General features: G+C 41.0%; 3 protein-coding genes across 3 annotated transcripts; all 3 read right to left on the bottom strand.

The window, feature by feature from the left end:
• Positions 1–2,309: 2,309 nt before the first annotated feature.
• Positions 2,310–3,098, bottom strand: LOC310950141 (high choriolytic enzyme 1-like; the record flags this gene model as incomplete). The annotated part of the gene is made up of 1 exon (XM_083917803.1): positions 2,310–3,098. The coding sequence occupies one exon, from the start codon at positions 3,096–3,098 to the stop codon at positions 2,310–2,312; it is 789 nt and encodes a 262-aa protein (XP_083773929.1).
• A 4,081-nt stretch (positions 3,099–7,179) lies between these two features.
• On the bottom strand, positions 7,180–7,968 carry LOC310947329 (high choriolytic enzyme 1-like; the record flags this gene model as incomplete). The annotated part of the gene is made up of 1 exon (XM_083914119.1): positions 7,180–7,968. The coding sequence occupies one exon, from the start codon at positions 7,966–7,968 to the stop codon at positions 7,180–7,182; it is 789 nt and encodes a 262-aa protein (XP_083770245.1).
• A 4,294-nt stretch (positions 7,969–12,262) lies between these two features.
• Positions 12,263–13,051, bottom strand: LOC310948488 (high choriolytic enzyme 1-like; the record flags this gene model as incomplete). Its single annotated transcript, XM_083915632.1, has 1 exon — positions 12,263–13,051. The coding sequence occupies one exon, from the start codon at positions 13,049–13,051 to the stop codon at positions 12,263–12,265; it is 789 nt and encodes a 262-aa protein (XP_083771758.1).
• Between the last annotated feature and the right edge of the window lie 2,805 nt (positions 13,052–15,856).

The following is a 15,856-nucleotide window of genomic DNA, read 5'->3' as shown; positions in this document are numbered from 1 at the left end:
TAGGAGGAGATCACAGGTGGGGTTACAATAAGTGTGTTCATAACATGAGGCAGGGACTAATAACGGGCCATGAACTGAGATCTCCTGGGTGAAGGTCCTTTGTTTTTGTGATCCATAAACCACCCTGACCTCCTCCCTACACAAGCTTTGTAGCACCTAATTCTGGAGAACATGCTCTGTGAGTATAATAATGCCGTGGATGGGTTTACAGTTGACAGCTTGGTACTCCTTAAAAAGAGGTTTAAAGTTATAATCCCTAAAATTTTCATGTAGTTAGAGATATAATCCGCAAGATTTTCATCTTGATAATTGTCTTTTAAATTACTATCTGTCAAAGAGTGATTCAAAACAATGGTGATTGATCATATGACCAACTAATGAAAGCACTTTTACTTGGCTCTTTGCCAAGAAATATCATTCCTTTGCTATATTCAAATGTGGCACAAGGTTAGTGATGCTTTTTAAAGCAGTCAGCAACGGTTGGTCTGACCAGGTGGAGATTGTCACTGTTGATTATGCTGCATTCCATTGTTCTCTGAAATCAGGAACTTGCATCTTCCGACAAGTAATAGCGCAAAGAAAGGGAAAGTTCCGGTCTGACATCCAAGTCAGGCTCGCACTAATGTGTCTAACCGAGTCAGGATCGTCTCATTACTGCTGACTCACAATGATCGAACAACAGACATATGGAGCATATGAAGGATTCACAACACATTAAGGAGGTGAGAGCTGCCAATCCAAGGACGTCATACAGTCGACATTGTTGTGCCTGAACATGTTCATTGAACGATAGTTCATGAACTACTTCATATTTTGGGCGAACTTTAACTGATTTACTCTATTCGTCCTGATGAACGTTACTGTGAAACCTTCTCTCAGTTTAACTTCGTTTAGTAGGGTTTCAGATTTATATAAAGCCTTTCAGGCGAAACCCAGGCTAAAACACACTGTAAACAGGCCTTAATATGTAGTGTAAATAACACCCAATCTTGCAACACCAGCCGCCAGTGTTCAATTCCCTGGGACTGAGCAAGGAACTCTTTTATATAGTCTTCAACAATAATATCTCTTGTTAGAGTTTCTTTTTCCAACCAACCTTATTTGAAACAGAGTAATATGTGCGTACAGTATATGTCTTATTGAAATTTCCTGTTGATATTTGTTCCAGCTGAGGCTGATAAGAATGTCTTTAGTTTGGAAGATCTTTAGGTCTTAAAGCCAAAATATTGGAGTAATCCAAATATTTCTCATTAAAGCCCCGCCCACCTTCAACCCAAGCAGAGGTGTAATCAGCCAGAATAACTGAAAACACCTGTGTGGGTGTTCAGGGCCTTTAATAGATCCTTCAAACCAACTTTATTTTCGTCATAATTACAGATACAGTACCAGTAGCTTTGTTTTACTCCAGTTAAATAATCAATTTATAATCAGTAATTATTTCAACTATCAAACATGATAAAATATCTAGATTAATTATTATCAAAAGCAGAGTTTTTTGGAAGGCCTTATTAACATAGCCAGATATACTACATAATCAGAGGGTCCTGTTCCTCCATTTATCTGACATTTTAACAAACAACTAGGCTGATGACTTGTTTTCATTCTTTAGAGATGTTGTAATAACTTGTGTGTGTTGTGTAGTTTAAAACACAGCTTTTTGCTACAGATCTCCTGTGAGTTGAACTACAGTTTACTACTTTTGTTGAGAATCATTTATAGGTTTATTATGTCTCAGAGCTGGTTCAGTTAAGAATATACTGTATACAGGCATAGGCAGTATCAAGTCCCAGAATACATTTAGGATGTTAACATGTCTATGCCCATAAATCTCAATTGGAATCTGATTAATATTTCCATTTTAAGCATTGTTTTACTTTGAATACAATTATTTTCACCTGAAAACATTTTCTGGTCTGACCTATATTTATCATTGTTGAGACAATTGCCTTTTTTTTTCTTTTGTAAACAAAGTACAGGGGATTCCTACAGAAATCCCAGAGCAATCATTCCCATATCTCAATGATGACATGTTTATGCTAATACGTGCATTTGTTTTTTTTTTGTTGTTGCAGAAACACAATAAATAAAAACACTAGACATTAAACGTTCTTTTTTTATTATATTTTATTACAGACAGTCAGGGAATATGGGGTGTGATATATTCTCAGTTGTCAGAACATTTGAAATAATCTAGTGAGAGAAACTGAAATGTTAAGCGTTGATTCCAAAGTATTAGCATTACCTTTTGAGTAATTACAGAAATAAGATAGGGAAAAAGTGGGAATTTGCTGCGTTTAGCATCAGCATTTTTACTGGCATCCATACAGCCTGTTGATCCTCACAATGTCCCAATAGGACAAGCCCTTCCTCTGGCCGATCTGGACGTTGGGGTCGGGGATGGGGGTGATGGTGTCCCTCCCGTATGCGATGGTGAAGGCTGTTCTTCCATAGTGCATGACAGAGGTGTAGTCGTAGGGAGTGTTCAGGTTGTTGGTGTCCTGCTTGTAGAAGTTGGAGGCCATCTGCTTGTTGATGTTTTCCCAGTGGATCCTGACATGGTAGTCACGGTCGCTCCTGGTCTGTTCGTGCAGGAAGCTCAGAGCGTGGTTGAGCTCGTGCTGGATGATGCCGTGGTAGAGGCAGCCCTGCCTGTTGAGAGAGACCACCTGTTTGCCTCCTGTTTTGCCCAGAGCAGAGAAACATCCGGTTCTGCTCTCAATGCTGATAAAGTCGTACTGGTTTGTACGGTAGACGAAGCGGATGCAAGTACTGCTGTGGAAGCCCTTCAAGGCATATTCGATCTTCTGCTTCTCATAAGCAGTGAACTGATTGTTTATGAGGAAGGGGACAATCACCAAGCCGTTGGAGGCTTTCTTCCACATGCAGCTCTGGTACCAGCACTTCATGGCGTTTCTGGTTCTGGGAACCAACAAGTCTCCTTCCAACAGGATCTCATCTGTGCCGTTGTTGGCGGCCAGAATTCTGGTGGAGATGTCAACGTTGTCTGGGTCTTCTTCTTCATCTCCTTCCTCCTGGAGAGGAAGTGCCTGAGAGAGGCCGAGCAGGAGCAGCAGCAGCAGGCTGGCAGAGGGAGTCATCTTCAGGGTCTGTCTGGAGGCTACGGAGCTTCTGTGGAGAGACTCCTTGAAGTTTGATGTTGGACTCAGTTCAGTCCAGGGTCTTTATACTCTCCTGTGCAGGTGTGTCTGCAGGGGGATTATGGGTTGGGATCTTCACTGCTAGGCCTGAACAAACCACTGAAGGGAGGACTCCACGGACAAACCTGCTTTTTAAACATGGTTTGTATTCTTTGGTCATCAGATGGATTGATTCAGCTTTAGGTGGTTTACTAGGTTGTATTTTAGGCTAATCACTTTATTGAAATTGTTCCTAGCACTTGTCATAATTGGCTGTTTGTAAGGACCCCTTGGCATCAGATGTTAATGTACTGACTAGGCCTTAATGTCCAACTTTTATGCCTCACTATAGTTGCAGTTTTACACATGGGTAACATATGGGTTACACATGGGTAATGTTGTAAATTTAAATAAAGCTATGTGTTAAGGTTAAGACAACAAGACCATTTGGTTAGGGTTAGGAGGAGATCACGGGTGGGGTTACAATAAGTGTGTTCATAACATGAGGCAGGGACTTATAACGGACCATGAACTGAGATCTCCTGGGTGAAGGTCCTTTGTTTTTGTGATCCATCAACCACCCTGACCTCCTCCCTACACAAGCTTTGTAGCACCTAATTCTGGAGAACATGCTCTGTGAGTATAATAATGCCGTGGATGGGTTTATAGTTGAAAGCTTGGTCCTCCTTAAAAAGAGGTTTCAAGTTATAATCCCTAAAATTTTCATGTAGTTAAAGATATAATCCGCAAGATTTTCATCTTGATAATTGTCTTTTAAAATACTATCTGTCAAAGAGTGATTCAAAACAATGGTGATTGATCATATGACCAACTAATGAAAGCACTTTTACTTGGCTCTTTGCCAAGAAATATCATTCCTTTGCTATATTCAAATGTGCCACAAGGTTAGTGATGCTTTTACATCAGTCAGCAATGGTTGGTCTGCCCAGGTGGAGATTGTCACTGTTGATTATGCTGCATTCAATTGTTCTCTGAAATCAAGAACTTGCATCTTCCGACAAGTAAAAGTGCAAAGAAAGAGAACGTTCCAGTCCGACATCCGATTCAGGCTCGCACTAATGTGTCTAATTGAGTCAGGATCGTATCATTACTGCTGACTCACAATGATCGAACAACAGACATATGGAGCATATGAAGGATTCACAACACATTAAGGAGTTGAGAGCTGCCAATCTAAGGACGACATACAGTTGACATTGTTGTGCCTGAACGTGTTCATTGAACGATAGTTAATTAACTACTTCATATTTTGGGAGAAGTTGAACTGAACTTACTCTGTTCTGAACTTACTGTATTCGGCCTGATGAGCGTTACTGTGAAACCTTCCCTCAGTTTAACTTTATTTAGTAGGGTGTCAGATTCATACAAAGCCTTTCAGGCGCAACCTATGCTAAAACACACTGTAAACAGGCCTTAATATGTAGTGGAAATAACACCCAATCTGGCAACACCAGCCGCCAGTGTCGCACAGCGGCATGCGTAACAAAAAAAAACAGCATGGAAGCGACAGCAACGTGTAGGGGACAAAGCAAAGCAGCAAGAAGGCGTCGTATTCTCGGTTAAATGAGTATTATGACGAGGTTGGTGAGGATGGGAACAATCATAGGTTTCTGTTCAAACTTTGCCGGTCGGCTTTCAAAAAAATAACGTACCTTAGTTACATCAACAGCAAACCTGAAACGGCACATTGAACGGAAGAACCCGGCATTTCAAGGTCTGTGCAAGCAAATAAAAAATCGAAATACAATCCAAACAGATCCTCAACCCAAATCCCATTACCTGTGTACAGTAGCAGCTCCATGGTCATCTCCCTGCTGCAGCTGGACAACGTGGTGGTGCAGTATATTTTCAGAGACCTGCAGCCTTTTAGCAAAGAGGAAAGCCCGGCTTTCATGAACTTAATTTCAAGTTTAACCTTAATTTCCTACCTCAGCCTGGTTTCCGGTTCACTATTGATGTAACTTGTTTGTTGAACCTGCTATATTTTTCCAGGATTCCAGTATTTCTTTTTAGTATGAACTGAAATGGAAAATTATTAGAATTAAAAAACATTTACACCTTAAGGATTACTGTCCTTTTTTTCCTTTTTATAATTCCTCATTAAAAAAAGACCATTCAGGCGTCAAGTTTTTCCTCATGGTTTTGAGAATATACTGTAGGTGTGAAAGCTGCAGCTGCTCGTGTGTGGACTGAATGAACAGCAGTAAAGTGTTAAAGCAACAATGTGGAAATGCTGTCCCTCAATTCTAATGTAAACTCTGGTTGGATAAGGATTCAAAATTGGATATGAAGATGAAATCTGACTCATAGCTTTAGTGTTTAAACAGTTAAAAATATATGCTGATGTGGTTCTATATAAACTGTTGCAATAATTTTGAAAAATAATATCTTGCAGCAACATATTGAAAAAAGAACTATGAACTAGTTCATTTTTGGAACTGTGAACTTAGTTCGTAATTTTGAATAATGAACTATGAACTGAACTAGTGCATTTTAAAATTTGTGAACTGAACTTTGAACTAGTTCATGTAGAAATGAACTTTCCCAACACTGACAGTCGACGCTGTTCAGTTTCCAAAGGAACTCTGGGAGAATAGTTCCTAGATGCTCGCCTACAGGTACATCTTACCGCCAAAGCAGCCACTAGAAACAACATATTTCAATTCTAACGGATTACAACTTCATGGGTGCCTTGTGGGTCAGTATTAAATGGCAAGGGTCTTGGAAAAATGATGGCATTCAATTCCCTGGGAATGAGAAGAGAACTCTTTATCTAGTCTTCAACAATAACATCTCTTGTTAGAGTTTCTTTGTCCAACCAACCTTATTTTTAACAGAGTTATATGTGAATACAGTATATGTCTTATTGAAATTTCCTGTTGATATTTGTTCCAGCTGAGGCTGATAAGAATGTCTTTAGTTTGGAAGATATTTAGGTCTTAAAGCCAAAATATTGGAGTAATCCAAATATTTCTCATTAAGGCCCCGCCCACCTTCAACCCAAGCAGAGGTGTTATCAGCCAGAAAGACTGAAAACACCTGTGTGGGTGTTCAGGGCCTTTAATAGATCCTTCAAACCAACTTTATTTTCATCACAATTACAGATACAGTACCAGTAGCTTTGTTTTACTCCAGTTAAATAATCAATTTATAATCAGTAATTATTTCAACTATCAAACATGATAAAATATCTAGATTAATTATTATCAAAAGCAGAGTTTTTTGGAAGGCCTTATTAACATAGCCAGATATACTACATACTCAAAGGGTCCTGTTCCTCCATTTATCTGACATTTTAACAAACAACTAGGCTGATGACTTGTTTTCATTCTTTAGAGATGTTGTAATAACTTGTGTGTGTTGTATAGTTTAGAACACAGCTTTTTGCTACAGATCTCCTCGCTACTACTTTTGTTGAGAATCATTTATAGGTTTATTATGTCTTAGAGCTGGATCAGTTAAGAATATACTGTATACAGGCATAGGTAGTATCAAGTCCCAGAATACATTTAGGATGTTAACATGTCTATGCCAATAAATCTCAAATGGAATCTGATTTCTATTTCCATTTTAAGCATTATTTTACTTTTGAATACAATTATTTTCACCTGAAAACATTTTCTGGTCTGAACTATATTTATCATTGTTGAGACAATTGCCTTTTTTTTTCTTTTGTAAACAAAGTACAGGGGATTCCTACAGAAATCACAGAGCAATCATTCCCATATCTCAATGATGACATGTTTATGCTAATACATGCATTTGTTTTTTTGTTGTTGCAGAAACACAATAAATAAAAACACTAGACATTAAACGTTCTTTTTGTATTATCTTTTATTACAGACAGTCAGGGAATATGGGGAGTGATATATTCTCAGTTGTCAGAACATTTGAAATAATCTAGTGAGAGGAACTGAAATTTTTAGCGTTGATTCCAAAGTATTAGCATTAGCTTTTGAGTAATTACAGAAAAAAAAGAAAGAGAAAAAGTGGGAATTTTCTGTGTTTAGCATCAGCATTGTTACTGGCATCCATACAGCCTGTTGATCCTCACAATGTCCCAATAGGACAAGCCCTTCCTCTGGCCGATCTGGACGTTGGGGTTGGGGATGGGGGTAATGGTGTCCCTCCCGTTTGCGATGGTGAAGGCTGTTCTTCCATAGTGCATGACAGAGGTGTAGTCGTAGGGAGTGTTCAGGTTATTGGTGTCCTGCTTGTAGAAGTTGGAGGCCATCTGCTTGTTGATGTTTTCCCAGTGGATCCTGACATGGTAGTCACGGTCGCTCCTGGTCTGTTCGTGCAGGAAGCTAAGAGCGTGGTTGAGCTCGTGCTGGATGATGCCATGGTAGAGGCAGCCCTGCCTGTTGAGAGAGACCACCTGTTTGCCTCCTGTTTTGCCCAGAGCAGAGAAACATCCGGTTCTGCTCTCAATGCTGATAAAGTCGTACTGGTTTGTACGGTAGACGAAGCGGATGCAGGTACTGCTGTGAAAGCCCTTCAAGGCATATTCGATCTTCTGCTTCTCATAAGCAGTGAACTGATTGTTTATGAGGAAGGGGACAATCACCAAGCCGTTGGAGGCTTTCTTCCACATGCAGCTCTGGTACCAGCACTTCATGGCGTTTCTGGTTCTGGGAACCAGCAAGTCTCCTTCCAACAGAATCTCATCTGTGCCGTTGTTGGCCGCCAGAATTCTGGTGGAGATGTCGACATTGTCTGGGTCTTCTTCTTCATGTCCGTCCTCCTGGAGAGGAAGTGCCTGAGAGAGGCCGAGCAGGAGCAGCAGCAGCAGGCTGGCTGAGGGAGTCATCTTCAGGGTCTGTCTGGTTGCTGTGGAGCTTCTGTGGAGAGACTCCTTGAAGTTTGATGTTGGACTCAGTTCAGTCCAGGGTCTTTATACTCTCCTGTGCAGGTGTGTCTGCAGGGGGATTATGGGTTGGGATCTTCACTGCTAGGCCTGAACAAACCACTGAAGGGAGGACTCCACAGACAAACCTGCTTATTACACATGGTTTGTTATCTTTGGTCATCAGATGGATTGGGTGAACGTCCTTTGTTTTTGTGATCCATCAACCACCATGACCTACTCCCTACACAAGCTTTGTAGCACCATGCTCTGTGAGTATAATAATGCTGTGGATGAGTTTATAGTTGAAAGCTTGGTCCTCCTTAAAAAGAGGTTTAAAGTTATAATCCCTAAGATTTTCATGTAGTTAGAGATATAATCCGCAAGATTTTCATCTTGATAATTGTCTTTTAAATTACTATCTGTCAAAGAGTGATTCAAAACAATGGTGATTGATCATATGACCAACTAATGAAAGCACTTTTACTTGGCTCTTTTCCAAGAAACATCATTCCTTTGCTATATTAGAATTTGCCACAAGGTTAGTGATGCTTTTTACATCAGTCAGTATGGTTGGAGATTGTCACTGTTGATTATGCTGCATTCAATTGTTCTCTGAAATCAAGAACTTGCATCTTCCGACAAGTAAAAGGGCAATGAAAGAGAACGTTCCAGTCTGACATCCGATTCAGGCTCGCACTAATGTGTCTAACCGAGTCAGGATCATCTCATTACTGCTGACTCACAACGGTCTATCAACGGACATATGGAGCATATGAAGGATTCACAACACATTAAGGAGTTGAGAGCTGCCAATCTAAGGACGTCATACAGTTTACATTGTTGTGCCTGAACATGTTCATTGAACGATAGTTAATAAACTACTTCATATTTTGGGCGAAGTTGAACTGAACTTACTGTATTATGAACTTACTGTATTCTGCCTGATGAGCGTTACTGTGAAACCTTCCCTCAGTTTAACTTCGTTTAGTAGAATGTCAGATTTATATAAAGCCTTTCAGGCGCATTCCAGGTTAAAACACACTGTAAACAGGCCTTAATATGTAGTGGAAATAACACCCAATCTAGCAACACCAGCCGCCAGTGTTGGACAGCCGCATGAGTCATCAAAAATAAAACAGCATGGAAGCGACAGCAACGTGTAGCGGACAAAGCAAAACAGCAAGAAGGCGTTGTATTCTCTGTTAAATTAGTATTATGACGAGGTTGGTGAGGATGGGAACAATCATAGGTTTCTGTGCAAACTTTGCCCGTCGGCTTTCAAAAAAAATAACGTACCTTAGTTACATCAACAGCAAACCTGAAAGAACACATTGAACGGAAGCACCCGGCATTTCAAGGTTTTCGGAAGATACTAAATAATCAAAAGACGATCAAAACAGAACCTCGACCCAAATCCCATTTACTGTGTACAGAAGCAGCTCCATGGTCATCTCCCTGCCGCAGCTGGACAACGTGGTGGTGCAGTATGTTGTTGGTGACCGGCATCCTTTGAATAAAGTGGTAAGCACCAACTTTCATAAACTTAATTTCAAGTTCAACCTTAATTTCCTACCTCAGCCTGGTTCCTGGTTTTACTATCCATGTAACTTGTTTCACAACACATTAAGGAGGTGAGAGCGGCCAATCCAAGGACGTCATACAGTCGACAGTGTTGTGCCTGAACACGTTCATTGAACGATAGTTCATGAACTACTTCATATTTTGGGCGAACTTTAACTGATTTACTCTATTCGTCCTGATGAACGTTACTGTGAAACATTCTCTCAGTTTAACTTCGTTTAGTAGGGTGTCAGATTTATATAAAGCCTTTCAGGCGAAACCTAGGCTAAAACACACTGTAAACAGGCCTTAATATGTAGTGTAAATAACACCCAATCTGGAAACACCAGCCGCCAGTGTTCAAAGCCCTGGGAATGAGAAAGCAACTCTTTATATAGTCTTCAACAATAATATCTCTTGTTAGAGTTTCTTTTTCCAACCAACCTTATTTGAAACAGAGTTATATGTGCATACAGTATGTGTCTCATTGAAAATTCCTGTTGATATTTGTTCCAGCTGAGGCTGATACGAATGTCTTTAGTTTGGTCGATCTTTAGGTCTTAAAGCCAAAATATTAGAGTAATCCAAATGTTACCCTTATAGTGGTTCTCGATAAGTGAGAGGATCCCCAAAGTTTTTACACTGCATCATGAGGGGCGATGACCATATGCATCACATTTCATGGCAATGCATCCAGATGTTGTTAAGACTAGGGTTGTCATGATACTAGAATTTCAAAGTTGAGACTCAGGAACATACTTGATACTTGACACGATATTTGATGCCACAAAGAAAAATTACAAAAAGTTGTCTGATGATAATATTTTCAAATTCTTCTTTTTACTTATTGTGCTGTAAAGCTCGTGGATTTGTATGTGCATTAAATGATTCCATGAAGGAGGCTAAACCTTGGATTCAGTTGGTGAATAAGTTGTTGTTAGTCAGGTCTCTCCACAGTGTAAACAGGGATCTGGTCCAGGCTAATGTTTCAGCTACAACCTCTTTAATTTTCTGTTTTTCTGGTGACCTGGCTCCTTATTATCGTTGATGGTTAAATAGAGTTGGTATGGCAGCGGCAACTGTATGTGTCTCATCGTTGGTTGACTTTTCAAACATGTCATTGTGCCATCCTGTTTAATTAACGTCTCTTAACGTTAGACGGGCAGGACTGATGATTTTAGCTGTTTAGCTCCCTCATAAACGTTACTGTATATTATGCGACGCTAGCCGCCAGCTTTACATCCATATCCTTTTTCCTGTTCATTTGCCTCGTATGATAAACACTTCCAAACAGCACTTTTGCTTTCTTAATTTTCTACTGAAACTGGTAGCGAAGGTCCTCCTGCAGTGGTGCTAGCCGTGTTCAGTCAGCTCAGTGTTGTTAAAAGAGATTTTCAGATCTTATTTATCCTTCATTTTTTAAAGCCCCTGAACACCAACACAGGCGTTTTCAGTTAACTAGTTGATTAGACCTCTTGTAAGGACTGTCTGGGTGTGTCTACTGTGATTGATTGACTGATATATTCCAGAGTCTCCTGTTAGCTTTGTTTCACCTGTTAAGGCGGGACAAAGAACGCCTTTATCATTCTTAGTGGTAGATGGATATTTATAAACTCATCAATACCCATCAAATTCGCATTAAAGCCCCGCCCACCTTCAACCCAAGCAGAGGTGTTATCAGCCAAAAAGACTGAAAACACCTGTATGGATATTCAGGGCCTTTAATAGATCCTTCAAACCAACTTTATTTTCATCACAATTACAGATACAGTGCCAGTAGCTTTGTTTTACTCCAGTTAAATAATCAATTTATAATCAGTAATTATTTCAACTATCAAACATGATAAAATATCTAGATTAATTATTATCAAAAGCAGAGTTTTTTGGAAGGCCTTATTAATATAGCCAGATATACTACATAATCAGAGGGTCCTGTTCCTCCATTTATCTGACATTTTAACAAACAACTAGGCTGATGACTTGTTTTCATTCATTCTAGAGATGTTGTAATAACTTGTGTGTGTTGTATAGTATAAACGCAGCTTTTGGCTACAGATCTCCTGTGAGTTGAACTACAGTTTACTACTTTTGTTGAGAATCATTTATAGGTTTATTATGTCTCAGAGCTGGATCAGTTAAGAATATACTGTATACAGGCATAGGCAGTATCAAGTCCCAGAATACATTTAGGATGTTAACATGTCTATGCCCATAAATCTCAATTGGAATCTGATTTCTATTTCCATTTTAAGCATTGTTTTACTTTGAATACAATTATTTTCACCTGAAAACATTTTCCGGTCTGTACTATATTCGTCATTGTTGAGACAATTGCCTTTTTTTTCTTTTATAAACAAAGTACAGGGGATTCCTACAGAAAACACAGAGCAATCATTCCCATATCTCAATGATGACATGTTTATGCTAATACATGAATTTGTTTTTTTTGTTGTTGCAGAAACACAATAAATAAAAACACTAGACATTAAACGTTCTTTTTGTATTATCTTTTATTACAGACAGTCAGGGAATATGGGGAGTGATATATTCTCAGTTGTCAGAACATTTGAAATAATCTAGTGAGAGAAACTGAAATGTTAAGCGTTGATTCCAAAGTATTAGCATTAGCTTTTGATCAATTACAGAAAAAAGAAAGAGAAAAAGTGGGAATTTGCTGCGTTTAGCATCAGCATTGTTACTGGCATCCATACAGCCTGTTGATCCTCACAATGTCCCAATAGGACAAGCCCTTCCTCTGGCCGATCTGGACGTTGGGGTTGGGGATGGGGGTGATGGTGTCCCTCCCGTTTGCGATGGTGAAGGCTGTTCTTCCATAGTGCATGACAGAGGTGTAGTCGTAGGGAGTGTTCAGGTTGTTGGTGTCCTGCTTGTAGAAGTTGGAGGCCATCTGCTTGTTGATGTTTTCCCAGTGGATCCTGACATGGTAGTCACGGTCGCTCCTGGTCTGTTCGTGCAGGAAGCTCAGAGCGTGGTTGAGCTCATGCTGGATGATGCCATGGTAGAGGCAGCCCTGCCTGTTGAGAGAGACCACCTGTTTGCCTCCTGTTTTGCCCAGAGCAGAGAAACATCCGGTTCTGCTCTCAATGCTGATAAAGTCGTACTGGTTTGTACGGTAGACGAAGCGGATGCAGGTACTGCTGTGGAATCCCTTCAAGGCATATTCGATCTTCTGCTTCTCATAAGCAGTGAACTGATTATTTATGAGGAAGGGGACAATCACCAAGCCGTTGGGGGCTTTCTTCCACATGCAGCTCTGGTACCAGCACTTCATGGCGTTTCTGGTTCTGGGAACCAGCAAGTCTCCTTCCAACAGAATCTCATCGGTGCCGTTGTTGGCGGCCAGAATTCTGGTGGAGATGTCAACGTTGTCTGGGACTTCTTCTTCATCTCCTTCCTCCTGGAGAGGAAGTGCCTGAGAGAGGCCGAGCAGGAGCAGCAGCAGCAGGCTGGCAGAGGGAGTCATCTTTAGGGTCTGTCTGGAGGCTGTGGAGCTTCTGTGGAGAGACTCCTTGAAGTTTAATGTTGGACTCAGTTCAGTCCAGGGTCTTTATACTCTCCTGTGCAGGTGTGTCTGCAGGGGGATTATGGGTTGGGATCTACACTTCCAGGCCTGAACAAACCACTGAAGGGAGGACTCCACGGACAAACCTGCTTTTTAAACATGGTTTGTATTCTTTGGTCATCAGATGGATTGATTCAGCTTTAGGTGGTTTACTAGGTTGTATTTTAGGCTAATCCCTTTATTGAAATTGTTCTCACGCACTTGTCATAATTGGCTGTTTGTAAGGACCCCTTGGCATCAGATGTTAATGTACTGACTAGGCCTTAATGTCCAACTTTTATACCTCACTATAGTTGCTGTTTTACACATGGGTAACACATGGGTAACACATGGGTAATGTTGTAAATTCAAAGAAAGCTATGTGTTAAGGTTTAGACAACTTAACCACTTGGTTAGGGTTAGGAGGAGATCACGGGTGGGGTTACAATAAGTGTGTTCATAACATGAGGCAGGGACTAATAACGGACCATGAACTGAGATCTCCTGGGTGAAGGTCCTTTGTTTTTGTGACCCATCAACCACCCTGACCTCCTCCCTACACAAGCTTTGTAGCACCTAATTCTGGAGAACATGCTCTGTGAGTATAATAATGCCGTGGATGGGTTTATAGTTGAAAGCTTGGTCCTCCTTAAAAAGAGGTTTCAAGTTATAATCCCTAAAATTTTCATGTAGTTAAAGATATAATCCGCAAGATTTTCATCTTGATAATTGTCTTCTAAAATACTATCTGTCAAAGAGTGATTCAAAACAATGGTGGTTGATCATATGACCAACTAATGAAAGCACTTTTACTTGGCTCTTTGCCAAGAAATATCATTCCTTTGCTATATTCAAATGTTCCACAAGGTTAGTGATGCTTTTTACATCAGTCAGCAATGGTTGGTCTGCCCAGGTGGAGATTGTCACTGTTGATTATGCTGCATTCCATTGTTCTCTGAAATCAAGAACTTGCATCTTCCGACAAGTAAAAGTGCAAAGAAAGAGAACGTTCCAGTCTGACATCCGAGTCAGGCTCGCACCTAATGTGTCTAACCGAGTCAGGATCGTCTCATTACTGCTGACTCACAATGGTCGATCAACAGACATATGGAGCATATGAAGGATTCACAACACACTATGAGTTGAGAGCTGCCAATCTAAGGACGACATACAGTTGACATTGTTGTGCCTGAACACATTCATTGAACGATAGTTAATTAACTATTTCATATTTTGGGCGAAGTTGAACTGAACTTACTCTATTCTGAACTTACTGTATTCAGCCTGATGAGCGTTACTGTTCTGCCTTCCATTTAATTTCATGTCTGAGCTTAGTTTCACCCACGTAAATCTTATGGTGAATACCGCCACCTAGTGGACCTTTACGGGTTACTGCGCCTACTGCGCAATTCTACTTCCTGTTAGTTCCGGTCAGTGTTTTCAAGTGTTTCTGCCGTAAAGCCACGGACTTCATCTCTCTCGCAATCCATATCTTTTCACACTCGAGCCTTGGACAATATTAGTCTGTAAGTAATCCTTTGTGTGAGATTCAGTTTGTAAACGAAATTGCATTGTTATTTTGTTGTATATTTTGATCTATTTGGCTCTTGAAATGATGTTTACTTTGCCTGGAAATGTCGGCTAATCTCATTCTACTTAGCTATGCTAGGTCACGTTTTGTGTTGGTTGAAAATAGATCGCTGGATTGTGTGTAGATTCATGTCATGTGGAAATGTTTAAGTATGTGAGATTCATGTATCTTTATTTCGTTTTCTGTTTACAGTTTTACAGTAAAGAGAAGTGTATGAAGAATGAAAGAAAGAAAATAAAAGGACAAAATCACACTTCAGCTTGCCTTCTCTTGAACTGTTCGCTAGCTGTCTAGTTCTGCACCAGTAACGCAGGCCGAGGGCAGCATAGTAAAAAGACTACAGCGCGGCGGGCCCAAGTAAGAAGATTAGGATGGAAAAAGAAGTCATGAGCGAACACTCAATCAGCCCAGAGCAGAATGCCGTCGAACAGGCAACTGGTGGAGCTCCAGTAGAGCCAACCACAGCAGATATTCACCTGTCAACTGAACGGGGAGAGCCATTTCATACACCACAAGATGCCCAGTCACAAGCATCCCATCACCCCTCACACTGCTCCAGCAGGAGATCAACGTCAACTGCCAGAGCCATGGCACGCGCCAAACTAAAAGCTGCACAGGCAGAGCTAGATTTCGCTGCAAAAGAAGCCAGCATGATGATACAGAAAGCTGAACTCGAAGCCAATCTCCACCTCCTCAGCTGCCAAAAGAATGCTGCTGCACGCAAAGCTGAAGCGGCCGCATACGAGGAGGAAGAGGAGATTGAAAGCGGGGAGAAGCGCCATGGGCCATACGTTCCAGGACGGCCCCTCAATGCAGCGGAACGAGCCGGTAACTATGTCCAGCAACACGCAGCGCTGTTTCATAGACAACCACATATGCTACAAGTGTTGTGGGTCAACTCAGCACCTCGCAAAAGACTGCAAAGCGCCCACCAAATGCACCGAGTGCAACAGCGAAAGACATATAGCAGCTCTCCACCCTGGTTCTCCGCCACCTGCAGAGAACGCCAAAGCAGTCAAGGATGAAAGCGGGGAGCCAACGGAGGACACACCGGCAGCCGTGTCCAACTACTGCATCGAGGTCTGCGGTAATGCAAACACCCCACGCTCATGTGCCAAGATCTGCCCCATTAAAGC

Source organism: Echiichthys vipera, assembly GCF_963691815.1.
Source record: "Echiichthys vipera genome assembly, chromosome: 1".
Taxonomy (NCBI): Eukaryota; Metazoa; Chordata; class Actinopteri; order Perciformes; family Trachinidae; genus Echiichthys; species Echiichthys vipera.
This window is presented reverse-complemented; position numbering and strand designations above follow the sequence as displayed.